Consider the following 20,345-nt stretch of genomic DNA (forward strand, 5'->3'; position numbering starts at 1 on the left):
CGCTAAATTTTGTTGTATTGAAAACATATACAAGACACACGTATTACAAAACATATATAAGACACGCGTATTGCATCAGATTTGTATTTTGTGTGGTGTTCCACCCCTGACAGCCATTAGTATTCTTTTAGTAGAGATCATACATTAAAAAGGGCAGCATGCTGGTACAGTGGGTAACATTGCCTGCTCGTAACCCCAGAGTCCCTGGTCTGATCCTGAGCATTCTGGTAGGTGGATTGACTCCTTTAAATCATTCCTGCGTGTGAATGATTGTCTGAAAGTGTGAACCCATTGTGCTCGGTGGCATTCCACACAGGTTGTATTCCCACCCCATGCCTAATGTTCTCAGGCTTTGGACCCACTGCAACTTTGACCAGTATACAGTTTGTGAAGATGAGTGATTAAACATGGAGCATTTTTCCAGAACCCCAGATATGAAGGGAGATAGATAGATAGATAGATAGATAGATAGATAGATAGATAGATAGATAGATAGATAGATAGATAGATAGATAGATAGTCTTGCAATAATTTTGTAGTAGTGTTCCAATAACCCTGAAAAAAAGTATTTCAGATTGAGAAATTATATTTTATTTTGCTGTGATATGAGTGTAAATGTATTTGGTCTTCAGAGTTGTCTGTAAGCTTGTAAGATTATGGCACATGATTGAATACACATCATATGACTTTGTCATATAGAATTTGTCTGTTTGACATAAACCTATCCCATATATCTGTGTGTTCATAGAAGTGTGATGCAAATCTGTGAGCTAAAGCCTTTTATGGGAGAAAGGGAGATGTCATTGACCAGACTGCAGGTGTTTGTATTGGCTGTTTTGAGCTGGTATTGATTAGCAAGGGCACCTGATTGGTCTGTGTGTTTCTGTTGGTCTTTCTCTTTGTGTGTGATTGGCATTCATGCAGACTTTTGTGTGTATGCATGTGTCCATGGAATGAATATAATATATATGTATATATGTGTGTGTGTGTGTGTTTTTTATATATATATAGAGAACTGCAATCTACAGAACCATTAAAGTCTTTTTAATCCCATTATATCTGATAGTTTTTACTCAATATATAGATTGTTTTTACTCAATATATAGATAGTTTTTACTCAATATATGTGCCAATGGCAAAATCAGAATTTCAGTCCAGATTACGCATTATATATATATATATATATATAATGCGTAATCTGGACTGAAATTCTGATTTTGCCATTGGCACATATATTGAGTAAAAACTATCAGATATAATGGGATTAAAAAGACTTTAATGGTTCTGTAGATTGCAGTTCTCTACTGTTTCCTGGCTATTATATTTGGATTTATTTTAAAATGGAACGTAAATTTTTGAAGCTTCTAAATGTGCCCCATAGCCTGTGGTGTCCAAAGGGTTACCACAGAGATCGCATGTTTGCGTTGCTGCTTCCCGCGGCTTGGTTGCGAGTCTGTTGCCCTGACGACGGCCTTGATTTAAGCCCACTGTGAAAAGCTTGTGATTCATTGATATTATCCCCATACCTGTCTGCAGATGTATGCTGAGGGTGTCTGAAAGCATGTGTGTGTCCTTGTGTGTTTTTGTGGGCCTGTACATGTGTGTAACAATAAAGCTCAGTGAAAGAAATCCTTAGCATGTACCTCAATATAGACCTCTCTATGTTCGACTGTTGAACTGAACACACTTCATGTTTGTGTCCTTTTTTTTTTTTTTTTTAAGAAGATTGTTTTCTTGTTAATCCAGCAGAACATGGAGTAGGTCACTGCATCTGTAAGAGTAATGCACAGTAACTCAGACCAAATTAGTATCATTTTTATTACTATACCCCCAAAAAAGAAGAGTATGTTTCTGATCACAAAAATTGCATTAAATATCAGTAGCTTCAATGGGGGGTCAGGATGGGGCCCATTTTGGGTTATGGGCAGGCTGCAAATGGAAAGGTGACAAATTGGTGTAATTTAAATGTAGTAGAAAAGCCTGTTTGGTTTCTTGAAATATTGGAGTCAATGGATTCTGCCAATTATCCTTGGCCAAATCCAGTGTCAAATAAAAGGTGGCTCTAAATTACAAGCATTGTCAAAAAAAACCTTAAATCAAGTTTTTTTAACTCTTGATTAAACTCAAATGATCAAAACCTTTGATTTGACCAGCCCATCTGTTTGCAGATGGAAAACACTGGTGTAAATCAGTTTATTTTCTAATAGTTTGTACATTTACATTTAGCAGATGCCCTTATCCAGAGTGATTTTTTTGATATCTCATTTTATATAACTGAGCAATTGAGGGATAAGGGCAGTGGCAGCTTTGGTGGACCTGGGATTTAAACTCACAACCTTCTAAGTAGTCTAAGTAGAAATGTTCAATGGTCACCAAAATTATACAGAGTGGTTATCTGATTTACAGTGTCCTTTCTGCCAGCTCGAACCAGTCTGACCATTCTTTGTTGATCTCTTTATATTGAGCAACAAGGCATTTCCATAAGGAGAACTGTGGCTCACTGGATGGTTTTTATTTATTGCTCTATTCTGAGTAAACTCTAAAGTTTGTCGTGTGTGAAAATCCTAGATCAGCAGTTATAGAAATACTTAAACCTGTGGCGCCAACAATCATGCCACGATCACTGAGATCATATTCTGATTGATGAGACTATTACCTAAAGCTGCTGGCCCATATCTGCATAATATTATACATTACACTGCTGCCACACAATTTGCTGCTTAGAAAATTGTATGAATTTTCAGGTGCTCAGGTGTACATTTTTTAAATTTTATATAAAAAAGAGGCCATCTACAAATCTAGTGACATTTTAAACACCGACTGTCCTGAACTCTTTATGGTTCTCCTGTTCACATCACAGCTTCTGGTAGATGTTGAGAGAGCAGGTTCACTCCAGTTACCATCAGTGTGTCATGCCTGACTGTGCTGTGCTTGTGATCAGTGACTGTCCACCATTGTTTCCCTATTTTTCCCAGTGACCAATTCCTGATCAGCACTGTTTGTCCCTCACACTCAAAATTTGTATTAAACTTTCTTATTGTTGATATTTACAAGTAATAAGATTAAGAACATCCCCTGATGTGCTTTCACTGTGCTCATACTTTCATAGTTTTACAAGTACTTACTCTCTGCTTCTTCTCTTCTTCTCTGCTCCTTGTCTGTACCGCTTATCCGATCTATCCTCGGGTCAAGTTATGGAACAAGTATTCCAAAAAATCAGTTTGGTGTGTGTCTAGTGGTCAGTGGAAACCAAAATCGTCAACCCACTGAGGGCTGGGTTCAAAATCACATTGAAAATCAAATGATAAAAAATTAATTACAGGCTGATTCAACTTGTATGAATTTTATCAAAGCAACTCATACTGTAAGTCAGTAGTGTGACCCCAACACTTGTATGCACTCCTGACTAAGTCTGGGCATGATCCTGATGACATGGCAGATTGTGTCCGGGAGGATCTCCTCCCAGACTTGGATCAAGGTATTCTACTTTCATCCCAGTACCTTACGGCAGTAATACCATTGGCTAGCATATAATATCCATACCATTGGATATTCCTCCTCAGACCATCACTGAGCTACCACCAAACAGGTCATGCTGGTTGATGTTGCAGGCAGCATAACGTTCTTCGTGGCATCTCCATTTTTGACCTCAATGTCAACCTGCTCTCATGGCACACCTGACAATTCTGGTGTGCTCTGACAAATGCCAATCAACCTGCACAGTGCTGGGCTATGAGTACAGGTCCTACTGGTCCTGCTGTTGCCCTTTTACGACTCTGTTTGGCTCCCCTCATTTAATGGCCTGTTTCCCAGTATCTGGGAGACGCACCAAACCTCCTTTGTGACAGCACATATGTATGTGTCATTCTGGATGAGCTGGGCTACCTGTGCAACCTGTTTGGGTTGTAGGTAGTGTATCACATTACAGGATACAAGGACCCTAATAACACACAAACCTAGAGACAAATCTGTCAAGAAGGATAAGGAGAGAGGAATTGTCTGTGGCCACCACCTGCAAAACCATTCCCTTTTTTTGGTTTGTCTTTCTGTTGCCCCTGTTTCTGTTATATCATGTGGACAGAATGTGTGTCACTTACCTGAGAAAGAGATGGTACCAGTATGCACTATAGGAAGAAGGCAAGCCAGCTTATTCAGCTTATAACAGTATTCAAGAACGGCAGTGGCCTCTTTTACATTGCAAAAGTTTGAGAAACATTCCTAGACACAAACCAGACCAAGTAGTTTGTGCAAGCAAGAGTATTTAGAAAAATAATAAAAAGAAAATGGCCAAACAAACAAGATAAAAAATAAAGTATAGTTTATTACTGTTTATTAAGATAGATCAAGCAAGTTGTTGTCAAGCAGTCAGAACAGGACAGGTAGTCTACATTTAAAACCTTTTTTTTTTTTTTGGGAAAAATATGTTTGTGGACTGTTAAAGAAAACTTAGGCAGTTGTTTCATTTCAGACTTATTAAAGGAAAAATATGGTTAATGCCCTTGTAATTTCTCATGCTAAACATGGGTCATTAGCTGTTAAAGTTTTTTAATGTAAGAGTTTTTTTCCAAAGCTATGAGGTTGAGGGCATTCATGCAGGGAAGTTGTTTTCAGCAGGCAGTAAAAATATTTAAAAGCATGTTATTGTTTTAATCTATATGTTGTACTTTCTTAATATTAACATAGAACATTTGTTTTATTTTAGCAAATAATGTACAGAACTTTTGGAAATGTTGCTCACACAAAGTTAGACTGTCAGAGTGTGACTGAGGTACATTTTGACCCATTTAAAAAATAAATGTATTTATTTAGCCATTTTGACAAACCCAGGGGCATGGTTTTCATATTGGCCAATAAAATAACACACTTTGCGGAAAGGTAGAAGGGATGTAGGGGAAAGTGGTGGCTGAGCAGACCTGTCCTGTCAAGGTGACTGTAGAAACATCAATCTGACATAAACCAGCATAGCAAGCAGAGAAACCCAGTGAATGTACAGTACTTACCAAATTCACACAGTTGTTCTTAGACTTTAAAATTCTTATATTCTTCTTAGAATTAGCTAATCCTGACATTCCTTAATAAATCTTTGCCATTATGAAACCAGTGTAAAATATTTTAGTCAGGTTGAAAAAAATTGAGCGAGTCCTCTAGGGGGTGAGCCTGTCATATGTTACATTTCTAGAAACACCCCTGGTAAAGTCATGACTCAGGTTGCATCTAAAATTGTGTGTAAGTTCTTTACAACTGTAGCATTTAAATGGCTTGTCTGAAACCCTGTTTTTTTTAAGTACATTTTTGTGTTGCATTTAAAAATAACATTGTGTGATCTGTATTAGTGTAATACTTTTAAGCAGTAAACCAAAAAATGCTGTTCTTCTTGTATTTGTTATTGTGTTTAATTGTTAGTGAAATTTAGGGTTGTTTTATTGTCTTCCAGATGTCCGCCACACACATTTTAATGCACAATTCAACTACTCCCGCCAGCAATGCCTCTGAGCAGAGTGGACAGACCACTTTTTCAATAGGCCACTTTGGTAAGGAGCAGATCCGCATCATCGATGGGCCATCTAACCACTGTGTGGCTCATGCAAAGCTCTCTGGGATGAGGGAAGTAGTCCAAGGGTCTAGCAGCCCCAGTCCCCGCCTTTCTGTTTCACCAGTCAATAGCGAGGAGGATGATGGTGGAGGTGGGCCCAGGGTGAGGAAAAAACGCAAAAAAAAAGACAAGAAAGATGCAAGAGAGGACAGAGAGTGTGACATTAGACCAAAGAAAAAGAAAGTACAGAAAGAAGGGAAGGGGCTGCTCCTGAAGAAATCAAAAGCACTGAAGGAGATAAAAGAGACAAAGAAGGCAGATGGGAAGGCAGTAAAGGATTCTAAAAAGGTCAAGAAAGTTCAAGAGGTCAAGTCAAAAACACAAGGAAAGGATGTGACCTCCCTACCAAGGCAGCGCGGGAGGAAACCAAAGTGAGTGGAGTACAACTTATGAGATTAAACTACATTCATTATTTAAGTCAGGAAATGAAACATGACCGGATGATTTTATACAAAAATAATCAACAGAAGGGTGTGGAGATGCCGAAACCCCACAGTTGATTATTTTCCTGTATCTTTTCACTGTTTATCGTTACATTTTAATAATGGGAAATCTCAGTGAGACACTTTCCTGTTATCACTTACATTATAATTACTGCTGTTGAGGTCATATGTTTGCATACACCTAGGTTAAAGATAATCAGTCTCCTCAGTTTTCCACAACTCCACACACTTCATGCTACCATAATTTTCTTTTGGCAAGACAGTTAGAGCATCTACTTTGTTTACATAAGTTGTAATTTTAACTTAACAATTAGAGATTTATTTCAGTTTTAATTCATGATAGCAAAATTCCAGTGTCAGATATTTACATGCACCAGGATAACTTTCTCTTTGAACAAAGACGTTGGGAAGTTGATGTAATGACTTTCAAAATATTTCGATTGGGCAGTTACTGGGAATTTATTGAGAGTGCTCCTGTGGTTGTAAAATGGCCTTGCTACAATGAAAAAATCTAAGCAACTCAGTCAAGACCTTTTAAAAAAAAAAAGCAAATGATAACAGGAAATGCACGGTAAATGAAATGTGTGGAGTTATAAAAAAAATTCAGCTTAAATACCATTAGCCTCAGTGTTTGTAAAACTTTTGCTATAGTTGTATAAACAGCTGTTCTATTACTAGAACAGCTTCCCCATTTTTTTTTTTTTTATCACAGGCCCTTTCGTATCGTACCTGTGATTTGAATAACAGCCGCTGCTAGTGTCAGAGCTGTGCTGAGCAGTAAGATTCAGGAATACCACAATCACCACTTTATAACTAAAATAAAAGAACTGCCAAGCTTTCACCTGCTTTCATTGCTTTATTATAAGAACAACACTGATGTATGATCACTACAATGTATGATTTTCTGTATATCATTTTTAGTTTATAATTGAAATCTTAAAAATATGTAAAGCTTCATGTTCTTCCTTATGTTCTGCAGAGAGCAGAGCGTTGTCCCCCTGGAGAAAAGGAAAAAAGGGAAGCGGAAAAGTGATGCATCGCAGGAGGCAGCTGAGAGTGATGATACAGCCTCACTCTGTACACTCGCTACTGGAGGAGAAGAAAGCACAGACCCTATGGACAACACTGTGAGTACCCCATTTATGTTTTCTTTTTGACACTCCTGCAATTTATTCTGGCCATTTCTTTTAATGTTCTTGTATCTTCATTGATGAAGATATATAATTCATTCATTGGTCTTTCCCTTGTCTGCAGAAGAGGAGATCAGGGCGTCAGGTGAAGCGAAGGAAGTACAATGAAGATCTAGATTTTAAGGTGGTGGATGATGATGGTGAGACCATTGCTGTGTTGGGAACAGAGCGAATTCCTGCTCTCTCCTCCTCTACTCTTGCTTGGCAAGCAGAGGTAATTGTAGTATCTCCCACCATTCTACTTTACCATTCATCCACACTACTTCTGTCTCCTATCCTATCCATTTACATACAGTATGTACACAAAACACCATGACAACAGATATAAGTCTAGGTGCAAAATCATGTGCTTCATAAATCTTCGTTTAACATAGTTTAAAATATTTACAAAAGTCAAAAAGTTATTACCTGAAGACCTGGACACAAGCACACATTTTACATAGGTATAGTGCCGATATTAATAAAACAGACTAACTATATCTAAATATAACTAAGATAAGAAGACATTAAGCTTTTCCTAGTCAGCTAAGAAAAGGAAGTATGTTTTAATCAAAAATTTTGATTTTGTTTTCATCTAGTCTTTCTTCTCTTCTTTGTCTAGGAACCCCCTGAAGATGAAGCCAACATTATTGAAAAGATTCTCTCTGTGCGGACTATTAAGAAGGAGGTGGCGTGGCATCTTGTATTATTTTAAACACTGCTTTTGTAGTGTGTGAAATGTGAACATAACTCTTGACTATTTACCTGTTGTATTTCCCATTATTTCAGACATTCCCTGGAGAACCAGTTGAAGAGTCTGAAGAGTTTTATGTGAAGTACAGAAATTTGTAAGTCTAATTCTTAACATTAATGTTAAAATGGGTGGAAAAACATTTACATTCCATCTAAAATCAGCTTTTCAGCTTTTGTTTTCTTTTATTTTCTTTTAACTAAGAGTAGACTGTGTTGTAGAAACACAGTCGATGCCATGTTAGATTTTCCACCAGCAATAATACTAAAAAAAAACAAAAAAAAAAAACACCCCCCCCCCTTTTACTACTTCTATAAATTTTGTCATTTTGACATATTGAGGCTGTCCCAAAAAAAGTTGTTTTTCTGATTTTATAATAGGGGGTGGTTTATCTGCAGTGAAATGATTTTTATGTTGGTCCCCAAAATGTGAGGGCATATCTCAGCAACTATGTGACCTGTTCTGACCAAACTTTACGGGACTGAATGACTTGGACACCCTAAGGGAGTCCAAGAAAGTTTGTCTAAATTCACCGCTAGGTGGTGATGTAATTCACAAATTTGCAAAAAATACTTTTGAACCACTCAACTAATAATCAGTATTCTTGGTTATACCATTGATGCCAAGTGTTCTTTATAATATGAATTTGATTACTTAAATGGGAAGTCAGGCTTAAACCTGACCATGTAAACAGTAACCCAGAGATTTAACCAATGAGCTACTACTGCCCCTTGTTCTAAAGGAATCTAAAGTTTTATATAAATTTCCAATACATGTTGCTATAATTCACAAATTAGCAAAATTGCTAATAACTGCAATTTCTTTTTTTCTTGATTTCTTGGAAAGTGCTGAGACTTTTTGATATAAGGAATTTGATTTGCCAAATAGGATGCCATCCTTTTGTTCCTCAGAACAAATCAGATTTTTCAGATTTTGACATGATGCATGTTTTTTTTTCCATACACTTCTAACAAATTTGACTGCTAAGTCACCATACAGGAAATGATGTCATATCTCAACATTAATATACATATAAAATTCTATGTCTTGCAACACTGTGGTTTTTTGCATTTGTTGCTAGTTCCTACCTTCACTGTAAATGGGCAACATTGGAAGAGCTGGAAAAGGACCCGCGCATTCACCAAAAAATCAAACGCTTCAGGAACAAACACGCACAAATGAAGCACATTTTCTCAGAGGTACGGTTCAGTTTCTGCAAATGACGTATGGAAACACATGAATTCATTTCTCAGGGTGATTGTGCGTGTGAACCAAAGTAGTAGAATCGTATTAATTTACTGGTTTGCTGATCTAAATCAATTGCTTGTGTTATCCTGGTTAGTATGTACAGTAATACCTCATGCATCCATGAGGTTAGGTTCCAGGACCCATCGTGAATGATGAGGTTTTGCGGATGTTCACTAAAAATGCTAATACTGCACTGTAAATGCTTATTTTTAGAGTTTAAACCCTAAATATGACCCCAATCATGCTCCCAAAACACTTTAATTTCATTTAAAAGTTAGCTTAATACATTACCCTTAAAAAAGAAATAAATGTTTGAAGTATAAATAGAGTACAGTATCGCCTGTATAAAAGCCAAGGAAAAAAATCACCGAGATCACTTATTCATGGAATATACGCGCATGTTGAACTGAGGGGCGGGGAGATGAACCGCGACATCACGCATACAAAGCATCATAGCTACCAGCCAATCAGCAGCTAGGTAAAACTGTTAATGCTCTGTGATTGGCTACTTCCAACCCTTCCGGTCAATAGCGTGTCATAATGGCTGTACTGTACGTACATGATATCGGCGACGTTCAAGATTATTAAAATAACATTTATATTTTATTTTTATTGATATTTTGTTGATTTTACTCTTATATTTATATTACTAAATTAATAAACTACATTTTTCTTAATAATTTCGCATTAAAAAGCATGAATTACTTATATATATTTTATAAATTGCCACGAAATTAGCCGTAAACACTTTTGCAGGATTTCGTGGGTCTGTGAAAAATTCGTGGATGCAGATTAGTTATGTTCCAAAGAAAATTTCGCGGATCAGTGAAGCCGCGAATTGTGAGACGCGGATCTGCGAGGTATTACTGTATTGTTATAAATATAGAACATGCACAAAAAATAAATATGATTAAAAATGCAATGAAATACATGAATATGTGGCCATCAAAAAATAGCATTTATGCAGCTTTTATTCATTTCTTGTTACCCATGACATTTATTTAGGTGGTGTTTTTACTTTAATTGTGTTTTTATCGTGGTCTGCATTAGTTATATCAGTTTCAATCTTTCTAGCTGGATGAAGACCTCTTTAATCCAGACTATGTTGAAGTAGATCGGGTTTTGGAGATTGCGATCACTACAGACACAGAAACTGGAGAGGGGAGTATCATTGTAGCAGTAAAAAAGAATAAATACATATATATCTGTGTCTTATACTGCTGTTAGAAATCATTGCACGTGTGCTAACAGGAGGTGACGCACTACCTGGTAAAGTGGTGTTCTCTACCCTATGAGGAAAGCACTTGGGAACTGCAGGAGGATGTAGACCCTGTGAAGATTCGTGAGTTTGAAGAGCTCAAGAAAATACCAGAACTCACACCTGTTGTAAGATCTTGCATTGAATTTATCTGAAATGAATTTACGTCCTGAGTATATCAATGAGACCCACTTTTATATTCAGTGTTCACTTATTACAATTTTATTTTTCACCTGAAGGTAATGCATTACATGTATTGCAATGACATCTTAAATGAATTGCTATGTTCTTAAATATTTCTGAGTAGTTATGTACTTCCTCTCTTTGTTTCACTGTAGGAGAGGCCTGCACCAGAGCAATGGCAAAAGCTCGAACAGTCTCGTGAATACAGAAATGGCAACCAACTCAGAGAATACCAGCTAGAAGGCATGAACTGGCTTCTTTTCAATTGGTACAATAGGTAATAATGCACTGGTTTCACAAAAATCATGCTATGAAAACTGACATGCTTAAAAAAAAGTTATATAAAATAAAAACCTTTTCAGCCTCATGGTGTGATACTGCAGCTTGAGAAGATTGGAGTTGTTTTTTTGTTTTTTGTTTTTTTAAAAAAAAAGCTCTCTACACTCACCAAACAATTTATTAGGAACACTATACCAATACTGGGCAGGCCATCCCTTCACTCTTAAAACAGCCTCAGTTCTTCATGATCATGAATCTCATGTTTTACCACTTCTTGCTCAGATCCAGTGACTGGGAAGTCCACTGATGAACACTGAACTCATTGTCATGGTCATAAAACTAGTTTGAGACGACTTTGTGACGACTTTGTGATGTTGTCAAGTAGCCTTTTAAAAGATGGGTATATTGTTGCCATGTAGAGATACACGTGGTCAACAGTACTCATACAGGCTATGGCATTCAAGCAGTGATTGATTGGTACTGTATTAACAGGCCCAGACTCTGCAAAGAAGGCATTCTCCACACCATTACATAGCCTCTGGACTGTTGACACATGGCTAGCTGGGCTGGCCAATTCTGATCCTACCATCTGTGTTCCTCAGCAGAAAATTTGACTCATCCAACCCGGCTACTTTTTTCCCAATCTTCAATTGTCTAATTTTGGTGAGCCTGAGTGCACTGCAGCCTAAGCTTTCTGTTCTTGGCTGTTAGAGGTGAAACCTGCACAACAGAACAAGCAGTGACCACAGCGGTGATTGTTGTTGTAGTCCATCTGCTTCAAGTGTTGTGCATTCTGAGATGCTTTTCTGCTCATCATGATTATACAGAGTAGTTATCCTGTAGTTGCCTTTCTGTTTAGTATTTTCATCTGTGGGACTGCCACTCACTGGATGTTTTCTCACAATTCTGAGTAAACTCTAGAGACTGCTGTGCATGAAAATCCCAGGGGTTCAGGAGTAATAGAAATACTCAAACCAGCCTGTCTCTCACCAGTGTTCATCCCACAGTCAAAAGTGAGATCACATTTTTTCCTCATACTGATGGTCTATTTGAACAATACCAAATGCAGCTGGCCCACATCTGTATAATTTTGTGCATTCACTGCTACCACACAATTGCATTAATGAGTAGATGTATAGGTATTCCTAATAAAGTGTTGAGTGAGTGTATATCTTAGAAATCAAATTTATTCTCAAATATACACGTCAGTCAAGAAATAGACATGGATGTTTTTGGTTGACTTACTTGTTAAAAGTGATATTAACACTCATACACAAAAATTATTTATCAAATGTAATTTTAAAAATATTATATACTATCATCTTCCTCTTTAGGAAAAATTGTATCCTAGCTGATGAAATGGGCCTCGGAAAAACCATCCAGTCCATAACATTCCTCTATGAGATCTTCCTTATGGGTTTGAGAGGTCCCTTCCTAATCATTGCCCCTCTTTCTACCATTACAAACTGGGAGAGAGAGTTCCGCACGTGGACAAACATTAATGTAATTGTTTATCATGGTAGCCAGATCAGCCGCCAGATGATCCTGCAGTACGAGATGTATCACAGAAATGAACAGGTATATTCAATTCAGTTTTATTTGTATTGTACTTTTTAACAATATACATTGTCACAATGCAGCTTTGCCGAACTCTAGATGTAGATTTATGATGAGATTCCTAATGAGGGAACTGATTGTGGCAAGGAGACAGCATGAGAAAGGAAAGTTTTAGAGAAACCAGCCGCAAAAGGGAACCCATTCTTTTCTGGGTAACACCCAGTAATAGGATTAGTCAAAATACTTCCCCAGTGTACAACATTGTTTTATGTCGAAGAAAGGGTCACAATTTTAAAAGATCCGAACAGAAGAAATGTCAGGATGAATGTGGAACATCTGTAGAACAAGAGGTGCCAGCAGTAGAAGTGTAAGTAGCAGATACACAACTGGCATTAGGCAGAAGCAGTCCGTGTATAGCTCTATAGAGAGAGGGAAAGAGAACAAGTTTAAAAGTTAAGACTGAGTCCTTAACACTAACTGAAAGTCTATACAATAGGGAGGCTTTGGCAGAAAAGATGCTTGTCTCCTGCCGTAGTCTTTATTATTTCAGGTACTTTTAAGAACTTTTGATCAAAGCAGGCATGGCAGATCATAATAGGCCAAAATTTTTCTTAGGTACTGTGAGGCACATTTAGTGCTTTTCATATGTAGCTCATAAGTAGTATTTTATCGTCAATGCCACATTTTACTGGGAGCCAGTGTCATGTGGTGATATGATCATTCCAGTTCTAGTAAGGATGCTAGTTTTTAAATATATGTCTTAGCTAAGCAATGGTTTTGAGCTGAGAAAAGGCTGTCTTCAAACGAGAGACTGCCGGATATAATGACAGAAATGATATCCAAAGTTAACATAAAATCACATAGCTTACTTATAGCTGATTGTGGCCCTAGTAGAATACTTCTGTCTTGTGGGAAATGAGTATGAGTACATTAACATGTCACATGTCAATGACAGTTATTTAAATATACATAACCATATTATGTATATTTGAGTTGAAATTACATCATGTATATGAGCTTAAGTTGCAGATTTACAGATTCAATTTATGGGTATTTACATCCAAATTTTGTGAACAGTTTTCCTTTTTAACAAACTGCTGCCAAAACAACTCTGAACAATCAGAGTATGGACTCTACAAGACCTCTAAATGTATGCTCTGGTATCTGGCACCAACACATTAGCAGCAGAAGTTACAGGGTGGGGCCTCCATGGATCAGGTTTGTTTGTCCATCACTTCAAACAGATGCTCGATTAAGATTTGGGAAATATTGTGGCCAAATCAACACCGTGAACTCTTTCATGTACCTCAAACCATTCCTTGAACAATTTTTACAGTGTAATATAATAATGCTGATGCATTATCCTACCACTGCTGTTAGGTAATACCTTAGCTATGAAGGGGAGTATTTGGTCTGCAACAGTGTTTAGGTTGGTGGTAAGTGTAAAATTAACTTCCACGTGAATGACAGCACCCAAGGTTTCTCAGCAAAACATTGCCAAGGGCATCACACTACATCTGTCAGCTTGCCGGCTTCCCATAGTGTATCCTGCTGTTATATTTTCTCTAGTTAAGTCAAACACAGGCAACCTGGTTCTCTATATTTGTAAAAGAATACATGATTCAGGCCACTTTTTTTCCGCTGCTCCATGATCCAGTTTTGATACATGTCCATTGTAGGCACTTTCAGCAGCATGCTGACCTCTGTACGGGCACTCTGTCTGGTCTGTAGCTACAGAGCCCCATACACAGCAAGCTGTCATGTAAGCAAGTGTTCAGTGTTCTGTCATAGTCAGCATTAGGTTTTTCCGCAGATTGTTCTACAGTAGGGATCAGACCAGGGTAGCCTTCACTCCTCGCTTGTATCAGTGAGTCCCCCTTGGCCCCCCTGAACCTGTTGTCAGTTCTTCAGGTTTTCTTCCTTGGACCACTTTTGGTGGGTACTATTCTTAATTCTTTGTTGCCAATCCTTTACAGTCCCCACACCATAAGATAATTTGGAGTTCCTTCCCTTCAGCATTTATTTGTATCATCTTTCTATGGTGTTTTTGTAAAACTGTAAGTCTTAGCAATCGTTTTACATCTTGTGGTAAACCCGTTGCATTTATCCTGGTAAAGCCTTCTCTTGATTGTTGACTTTGACACATATACACCTCCCTCCTGGAGAGTGTATTGATCTGGTCAACTGTTGTGAGGGGGTTGCTGCACCAGGAAAGGTATTCTTCTGTCCTTTACTGTAGTTCATTTCTGCAGTCTTTTTGGCCTTTTGGTGTTCCTGAGTTCACTAATGAATTCTTTTTTCTCAAGAATGTGCCAAGAGTTGATTTGGCAATGCCTCAACCTAATGATGGCTTGCTTCAAAGAAAATGCCGTACAATAAATGAACTCAAGACTATTTATCTGTTCACTTGTGTATTAGTGAATGAGGAAATAAGACCAGCTTGCAGGAGACCACAGTGCTGTAATTCCTGCACCATCCTGAACACATGTTTATTATTTAATTTCAACTCAAATATACTAGAGAGCTAAAAATTTAGACTTTGCACCTTCTAGTAGTTATAAATGGGTTAAATAGAGATGAATACTAAGGATTAATACATTTATTTGTCTGGGATATTTGTCTCTGTTTACTTCTTTGCAGGGAAACATAATACCTGGCCTGTTTAAGTTTCATGGTGTAATCACCACATTTGAGATGATTATGGCTGATTGTCCTGAACTGAAAAAGGTTAATTGGCGCTGTGTGGTTATTGACGAAGCACATCGACTGAAGAATCGTAACTGTAAACTGCTGGAAGGACTCAAACTCATGAACCTGGTTGGTTTACTAGCCTTCTACCCATATTTTTCCCTATTGAGTCTGTTCAATGTAAGCTCTGTTTTTAAAGTATTTATTGGTAGTGTTAATGATATACGGTTTGTGTTCTACAAAATTGTGTCTGATCTCAGCATCCAGAAAGCCAGAAATTGAGCCAGTCATGAAAATAAATTGCATTCACCTAGTCTAAAGACGTCAAACTGCACCACCCTTCATGGAAATTGGGGGATTTTCCTGTAATATCTAACTACTTTAAGAACTCTTATAGATATTAGATTACTCCTACACCCTAGGGCTTGCATGTCTGTTAATTTTTAATATCTGTTCAGTAATTTTAACAATTTTTTTACTGGTTGATTAGTTGTATTTTATAGTTACAAAAATATTTAAGGTGCTGTAATTCATTCACTACTGAAGCTACAACCACCAAACTTCATGATCAAACCTGGCTACACCAGGACCTCTGGGAGATTGAACTCATTCTTTTCTTTTTATCCAACTTTATTTGTTCCCCAATTCATTTTAATGATGGAAAGCTAAAGTAGATGATGTCATCACTATTTGAGAGTGGTGAGAGTAAATTGTCTGAATTTGCTTTTTCAATAAATCATTATACTCTTAAAAAGCTTATACTATCACCTAGAACTCCCAAAAATATATATATATTTTTTAAGTTATCAATATTTATTTGGCAATAGGGCAAGAGAAGAGCGTCATTCACTTCTATTCAATATCTGTTACAGTCAGCTTTGGATTTTACTAAATGTGTTGTGTTTTTAAACAGCCATAAATCAAACAATTCCCACTCAGTCTACATGTCTCTGAAAGTATCAGAGAGAGTAATAATGAATCAATTATTGATTGATTGATTAATTCTATGTTAAATGTATAATATATAAGCCTGAGCATATTTAAAGATTGATTTAAGACTATTTATTGCCAAGTTGGCCAAGAGCAGTCTGACCTGGGCAAGCTACTGTGTGTTGAGCTACGGTTTGTTGTTCCATGCACAACCTGCTGGTTACTGTGTGAGGCACAACAAATATATTTAAATTTTAAGAAGCGTGCCTGAAGGGTGCTGTGTGACTACATGTGACAAACTATGTGAAACCACGTGAGGAAGCATGTATTTTTAAAGGCCACATCTGTAGCAAGATGATAGCAGCCACCTGGTACTCAATAACAACCACTTAACAACACCCTGGCACCCAGCTGTGTTTGCTTAGCACCTGACTGACTACAAACTTGCAACCAAATAGGATCATATTGAAAACTTCTAGAAACACCATAGCGACCATCTGGGACCCCATAACAGCCGCCTAGCAACACCCTATAAACAATCTGTGATTTTGCCATCTGGGACATTTTAAAATTTTAACCATTACACATTTTTTTATATTGTCAAGTATGTACAAATGGACAGTTATCTTCAATTCAGACTACAGGATTTCATTCAGTCACTGATGTTTAGTAAGCATTTTTATTATGGCCTGAGCCTTTGCATTTGTATGTTGTCCTTGAGGGTGCCAATAATTTTGGAATGGCTGCTATCCAGTTTCCTAAATACTGGCCACTATGCATAATAAGATGCACTGTAATGTGAGGAGGAACTTGCGTGTTTGTTTTTTTTTAAAGCAAAAACTATTTTGCCATCTGTAGTCAATTGTAATCGTTAGTCAGAAATTAATACATATCGTTATTTGACATGTCCAGTGCGAAGAAAACTTCATCTTTCTTCTATATTTTTTCCTCCTCTCTTCAGGAGCATAAAGTGCTCCTTACAGGTACACCTCTACAGAACTCTGTGGAGGAACTCTTCAGTCTGCTCAACTTCCTGGAGCCAGTGCAGTTTCCCTCAGAGAGCACATTTCTCGAGGAATTTGGAGATCTAAAAACTGAGGAGCAGGTAGGGTTTTCCCTTCACTTCTACTCCTACACTGTATAGCATGCTAATTTAGTCACTGTTATTGGCTGAGGATTCTCCACAAGGGGGTGTGAATACACAAGGAGCTTTTGTACAAAGAGTATTGTTTAATATCTAGACATCATCTTGAAGCAGCACCAGCAGGCTCTGATAATTGTTTTTATTATACATTTACATTCTGGCAGACAGTCTTATCCTAAGCGACGTACAAGAGTGCTTTAAAAGCCCCAAAATATACCCAAATCATCTAATCATGAAGTTACGTTTACGTGCCATGCTGAGATATGAGTTTTTGTGAGGTTTTTTTTTTTTTTTTTTACCTGTAACATTCTTTGGAATGTCCCAAAAACTTGAATCATGAATAAAGTGTCACCTTGTGAGTGAGCATTAGAGAAGAGTAAGCATGTCGTACACGCAGAGGATGTTGGCCGCCCTTGTGCTTTCTATTAATGATACTGTTTTTACTCCAAATCGACAGCTCTGAGCTGCTATTCTGCACACTGGCAAGTGTTTAACAGTAATTCACATTATTTATATTTACTTAAGCTTTTATTTCTGTCATAGTAAACTATCATAGTAATGATAGTTTTAACAGAAAAAAGTATCATGTATCAAAAAATAGAAATAAAACTTTTTGTAGCTAGCTACTATACTGAAATGTATTTAATATCTGTAAAAATAGAACAAATAATAAACGTGCTACTAGATTAAAATAATTAAATCTGCATACTTTTCTTTGAAGGAGCTACTGCATTTTAGAGTGGTCTAACACGAAGCATGTGTTTTTTGCCATTCAGGCTAATATCACACCGTGTACGTCTTCTCCTTTTTCAGTCACGGCAGAACTTAGCCAGCACACATCAACAAGGAGAAAGGGTTTGGATAAGCCCTGAATGCAGTGTGCATTTTTAAACTGATAAGCAATAATGGGAAATAAAAATATGGGGAAGTATTGCATTTAAATTTTGGAAATAAATGAATCTAATTCCCTAATTCGAGAAAAACAGACAAAACCTTTAGTTTTCACAGACTAAATTAAATTGCGTACTCATATTAAATCAGAATGTAGTTTTTTCCAAATAACGTACATTTTAATTAATTTTAATTCTTTTTTTAAATTCATTTATTTAAAACGTACAACACCTAGCAGCTGCTTTGATTTACTTTTTTTCAACTAAATCACATGAATGCCAACAGGTTAAGAAGCTTCAAGCTATTTTGAAGCCCATGATGTTAAGGCGGCTAAAGGATGATGTGGAGAAGAATTTAGCTCCCAAAGAAGAAACTATAATTGAGGTGGAACTAACCAATATCCAAAAGAAATACTACCGTGCCATCTTGGAGAAAAACTTTACCTTTCTGGCAAAGGGAGCAAACCAGCACAATATGCCCAACCTCATCAACACTATGATGGAGCTACGAAAGTGTTGCAACCATCCATATCTCATCACAGGTAAAAACACACACACACGCGCGCGCGCACACACACACACACACACAAACATCTATATACGCAGTATAATTTGCACATATCTTCAATATACTCTGTAATATTTTTCTTAGGTGCTGAAGAAAAGATTCTGGATAGTTTTAGGAAAACCCACAATCCTGAGGCACCAGATTTCCAGCTGCAGGCTATGATACAGGCTGCTGGAAAACTGGTGCTTATTGATAAGCTGCTGCCCAAACTCATTGCTGGGGGACATAAAGTTTTGGTGTTCTCCCAGATGGTTCGGTGCCTGGATATACTAGAGGACTACCTCATTCAGAGAAGGTGAGTGTATATTTATTAGTTACAAATTGTCTGTCTCTTTTTCTGCATAAAAACTTTATCCGTACTATAAAAACCACTGACAGGTGACAAGTGAAGAATATTGATTATCACATTATTATGGCACTTGTTATTGTATCATCCCACCAATGTGAAAAAGGCTCAATAGAAAAACACATCCTCATTTGGGTGACACCGGCTAGCACAACTGTCAATAAATTCCTTTCGATAACTGTACACTAGATTGTCAAATGCAGTTGTCTAGGATCTTTTGAGATCACAACAAATTTGTTGCCAAGTTAAATTGCGTGCCTATTTTTGCTAGTTAACATTGTTACAAGCTTGAAAGCATTGTTTTAATCCAATCAAAGAAGGGACAGGAGACTTTACTAAAAATAAATAAATCTCGCAGTGATGTACAGTGAACAAGAAATAGGGTAAATTCTGGTGAAGTACATTTTCCACAAGATTTTATTAAGTAGAAATCATTTGCAGATTGGACTTTTTAAAATTAAGCTGTACTTTATTTCAGGTACACATACGAGCGTATTGATGGAAGAGTCAGAGGGAATCTGCGACAAGCAGCTATTGACAGGTTTTGTAAGGTGGACTCTGATCGCTTCGTCTTCCTGCTGTGCACAAGAGCCGGAGGACTGGGCATCAACCTCACTGCTGCAGATACTTGCATCATATTCGACTCTGACTGGAACCCACAGAATGACCTGCAGGTCACTAACTCGGCTTATATAGCACATATAACTATACAGAAGGAGGTCAGAAAAAGTTGTTGTGTTCAGTCTAGAGGTCTCCAAACATATATTATACATATACATATATATACAAAGAAATATATATAGAAATATATATATATATATACACTCCAAATAATTTCCTGTTTACCATGATGAAATTCTGTAGATCTATTGCTTTTGTCAGTAGGTGCAAGATCAGTCGCAGAGCTTCCCTTATCACTCTTAACAGTAAGGGAGAGGAAGGAGGCATGTACATAAAGACTAATCAAGCAGCAAAGAAGAAAGCCAGTGTATTGAAGTAAATGGATGGTGGTACTAAAGTATAGGACAACAATGGCAATCTTGAGAGTAACCTCTAGCATGTGATAAGAACTTGTTCTTTATCTTCTTTCTCTTTTTTATTCTCTTAGGCCCAGGCTCGCTGTCATCGGATTGGCCAGAGCAAAGCTGTGAAGGTTTATCGCCTTATTACACGCAATTCATATGAGAGGGAGATGTTCGACAAAGCCAGTCTTAAGCTCGGTCTGGACAAGGCGGTTCTACAGGATATCAACCGCAAAGGCAGTCTAAATGGGGTGTGTGCTTACTATTACTACATTC

The 20,345-nt window shown here is 37.3% G+C and overlaps 1 protein-coding gene across 13 annotated transcripts in view; it reads left to right on the forward strand.

Moving 5' to 3' along the window:
- chd6 (chromodomain helicase DNA binding protein 6) overlaps positions 1–20,345 on the forward strand; it is a 74,359-nt gene that overhangs the window by 23,041 nt on the left and 30,973 nt on the right. For all 13 annotated transcript variants that reach the window (XM_058402961.1, XM_058402971.1, XM_058402960.1 and 10 more), the window contains 16 exons: positions 5,435–5,964; positions 7,016–7,163; positions 7,291–7,440; positions 7,828–7,893; positions 7,995–8,053; positions 9,038–9,155; positions 10,279–10,363; positions 10,454–10,590; positions 10,801–10,922; positions 12,259–12,502; positions 15,122–15,298; positions 17,061–17,204; positions 18,420–18,675; positions 18,786–18,996; positions 19,526–19,721; positions 20,156–20,320. In XM_058402961.1, the coding sequence (XP_058258944.1) occupies positions 5,435–5,964; positions 7,016–7,163; positions 7,291–7,440; positions 7,828–7,893; positions 7,995–8,053; positions 9,038–9,155; positions 10,279–10,363; positions 10,454–10,590; positions 10,801–10,922; positions 12,259–12,502; positions 15,122–15,298; positions 17,061–17,204; positions 18,420–18,675; positions 18,786–18,996; positions 19,526–19,721; positions 20,156–20,320 (2,808 nt within the window). The remainder of the gene's footprint in view (positions 1–5,434; positions 5,965–7,015; positions 7,164–7,290; positions 7,441–7,827; positions 7,894–7,994; positions 8,054–9,037; positions 9,156–10,278; positions 10,364–10,453; positions 10,591–10,800; positions 10,923–12,258; positions 12,503–15,121; positions 15,299–17,060; positions 17,205–18,419; positions 18,676–18,785; positions 18,997–19,525; positions 19,722–20,155; positions 20,321–20,345) is intronic.

Source organism: Hemibagrus wyckioides, linkage group LG11 (assembly GCF_019097595.1).
Source record: "Hemibagrus wyckioides isolate EC202008001 linkage group LG11, SWU_Hwy_1.0, whole genome shotgun sequence".
NCBI classification, from domain to species: Eukaryota; Metazoa; Chordata; class Actinopteri; order Siluriformes; family Bagridae; genus Hemibagrus; species Hemibagrus wyckioides.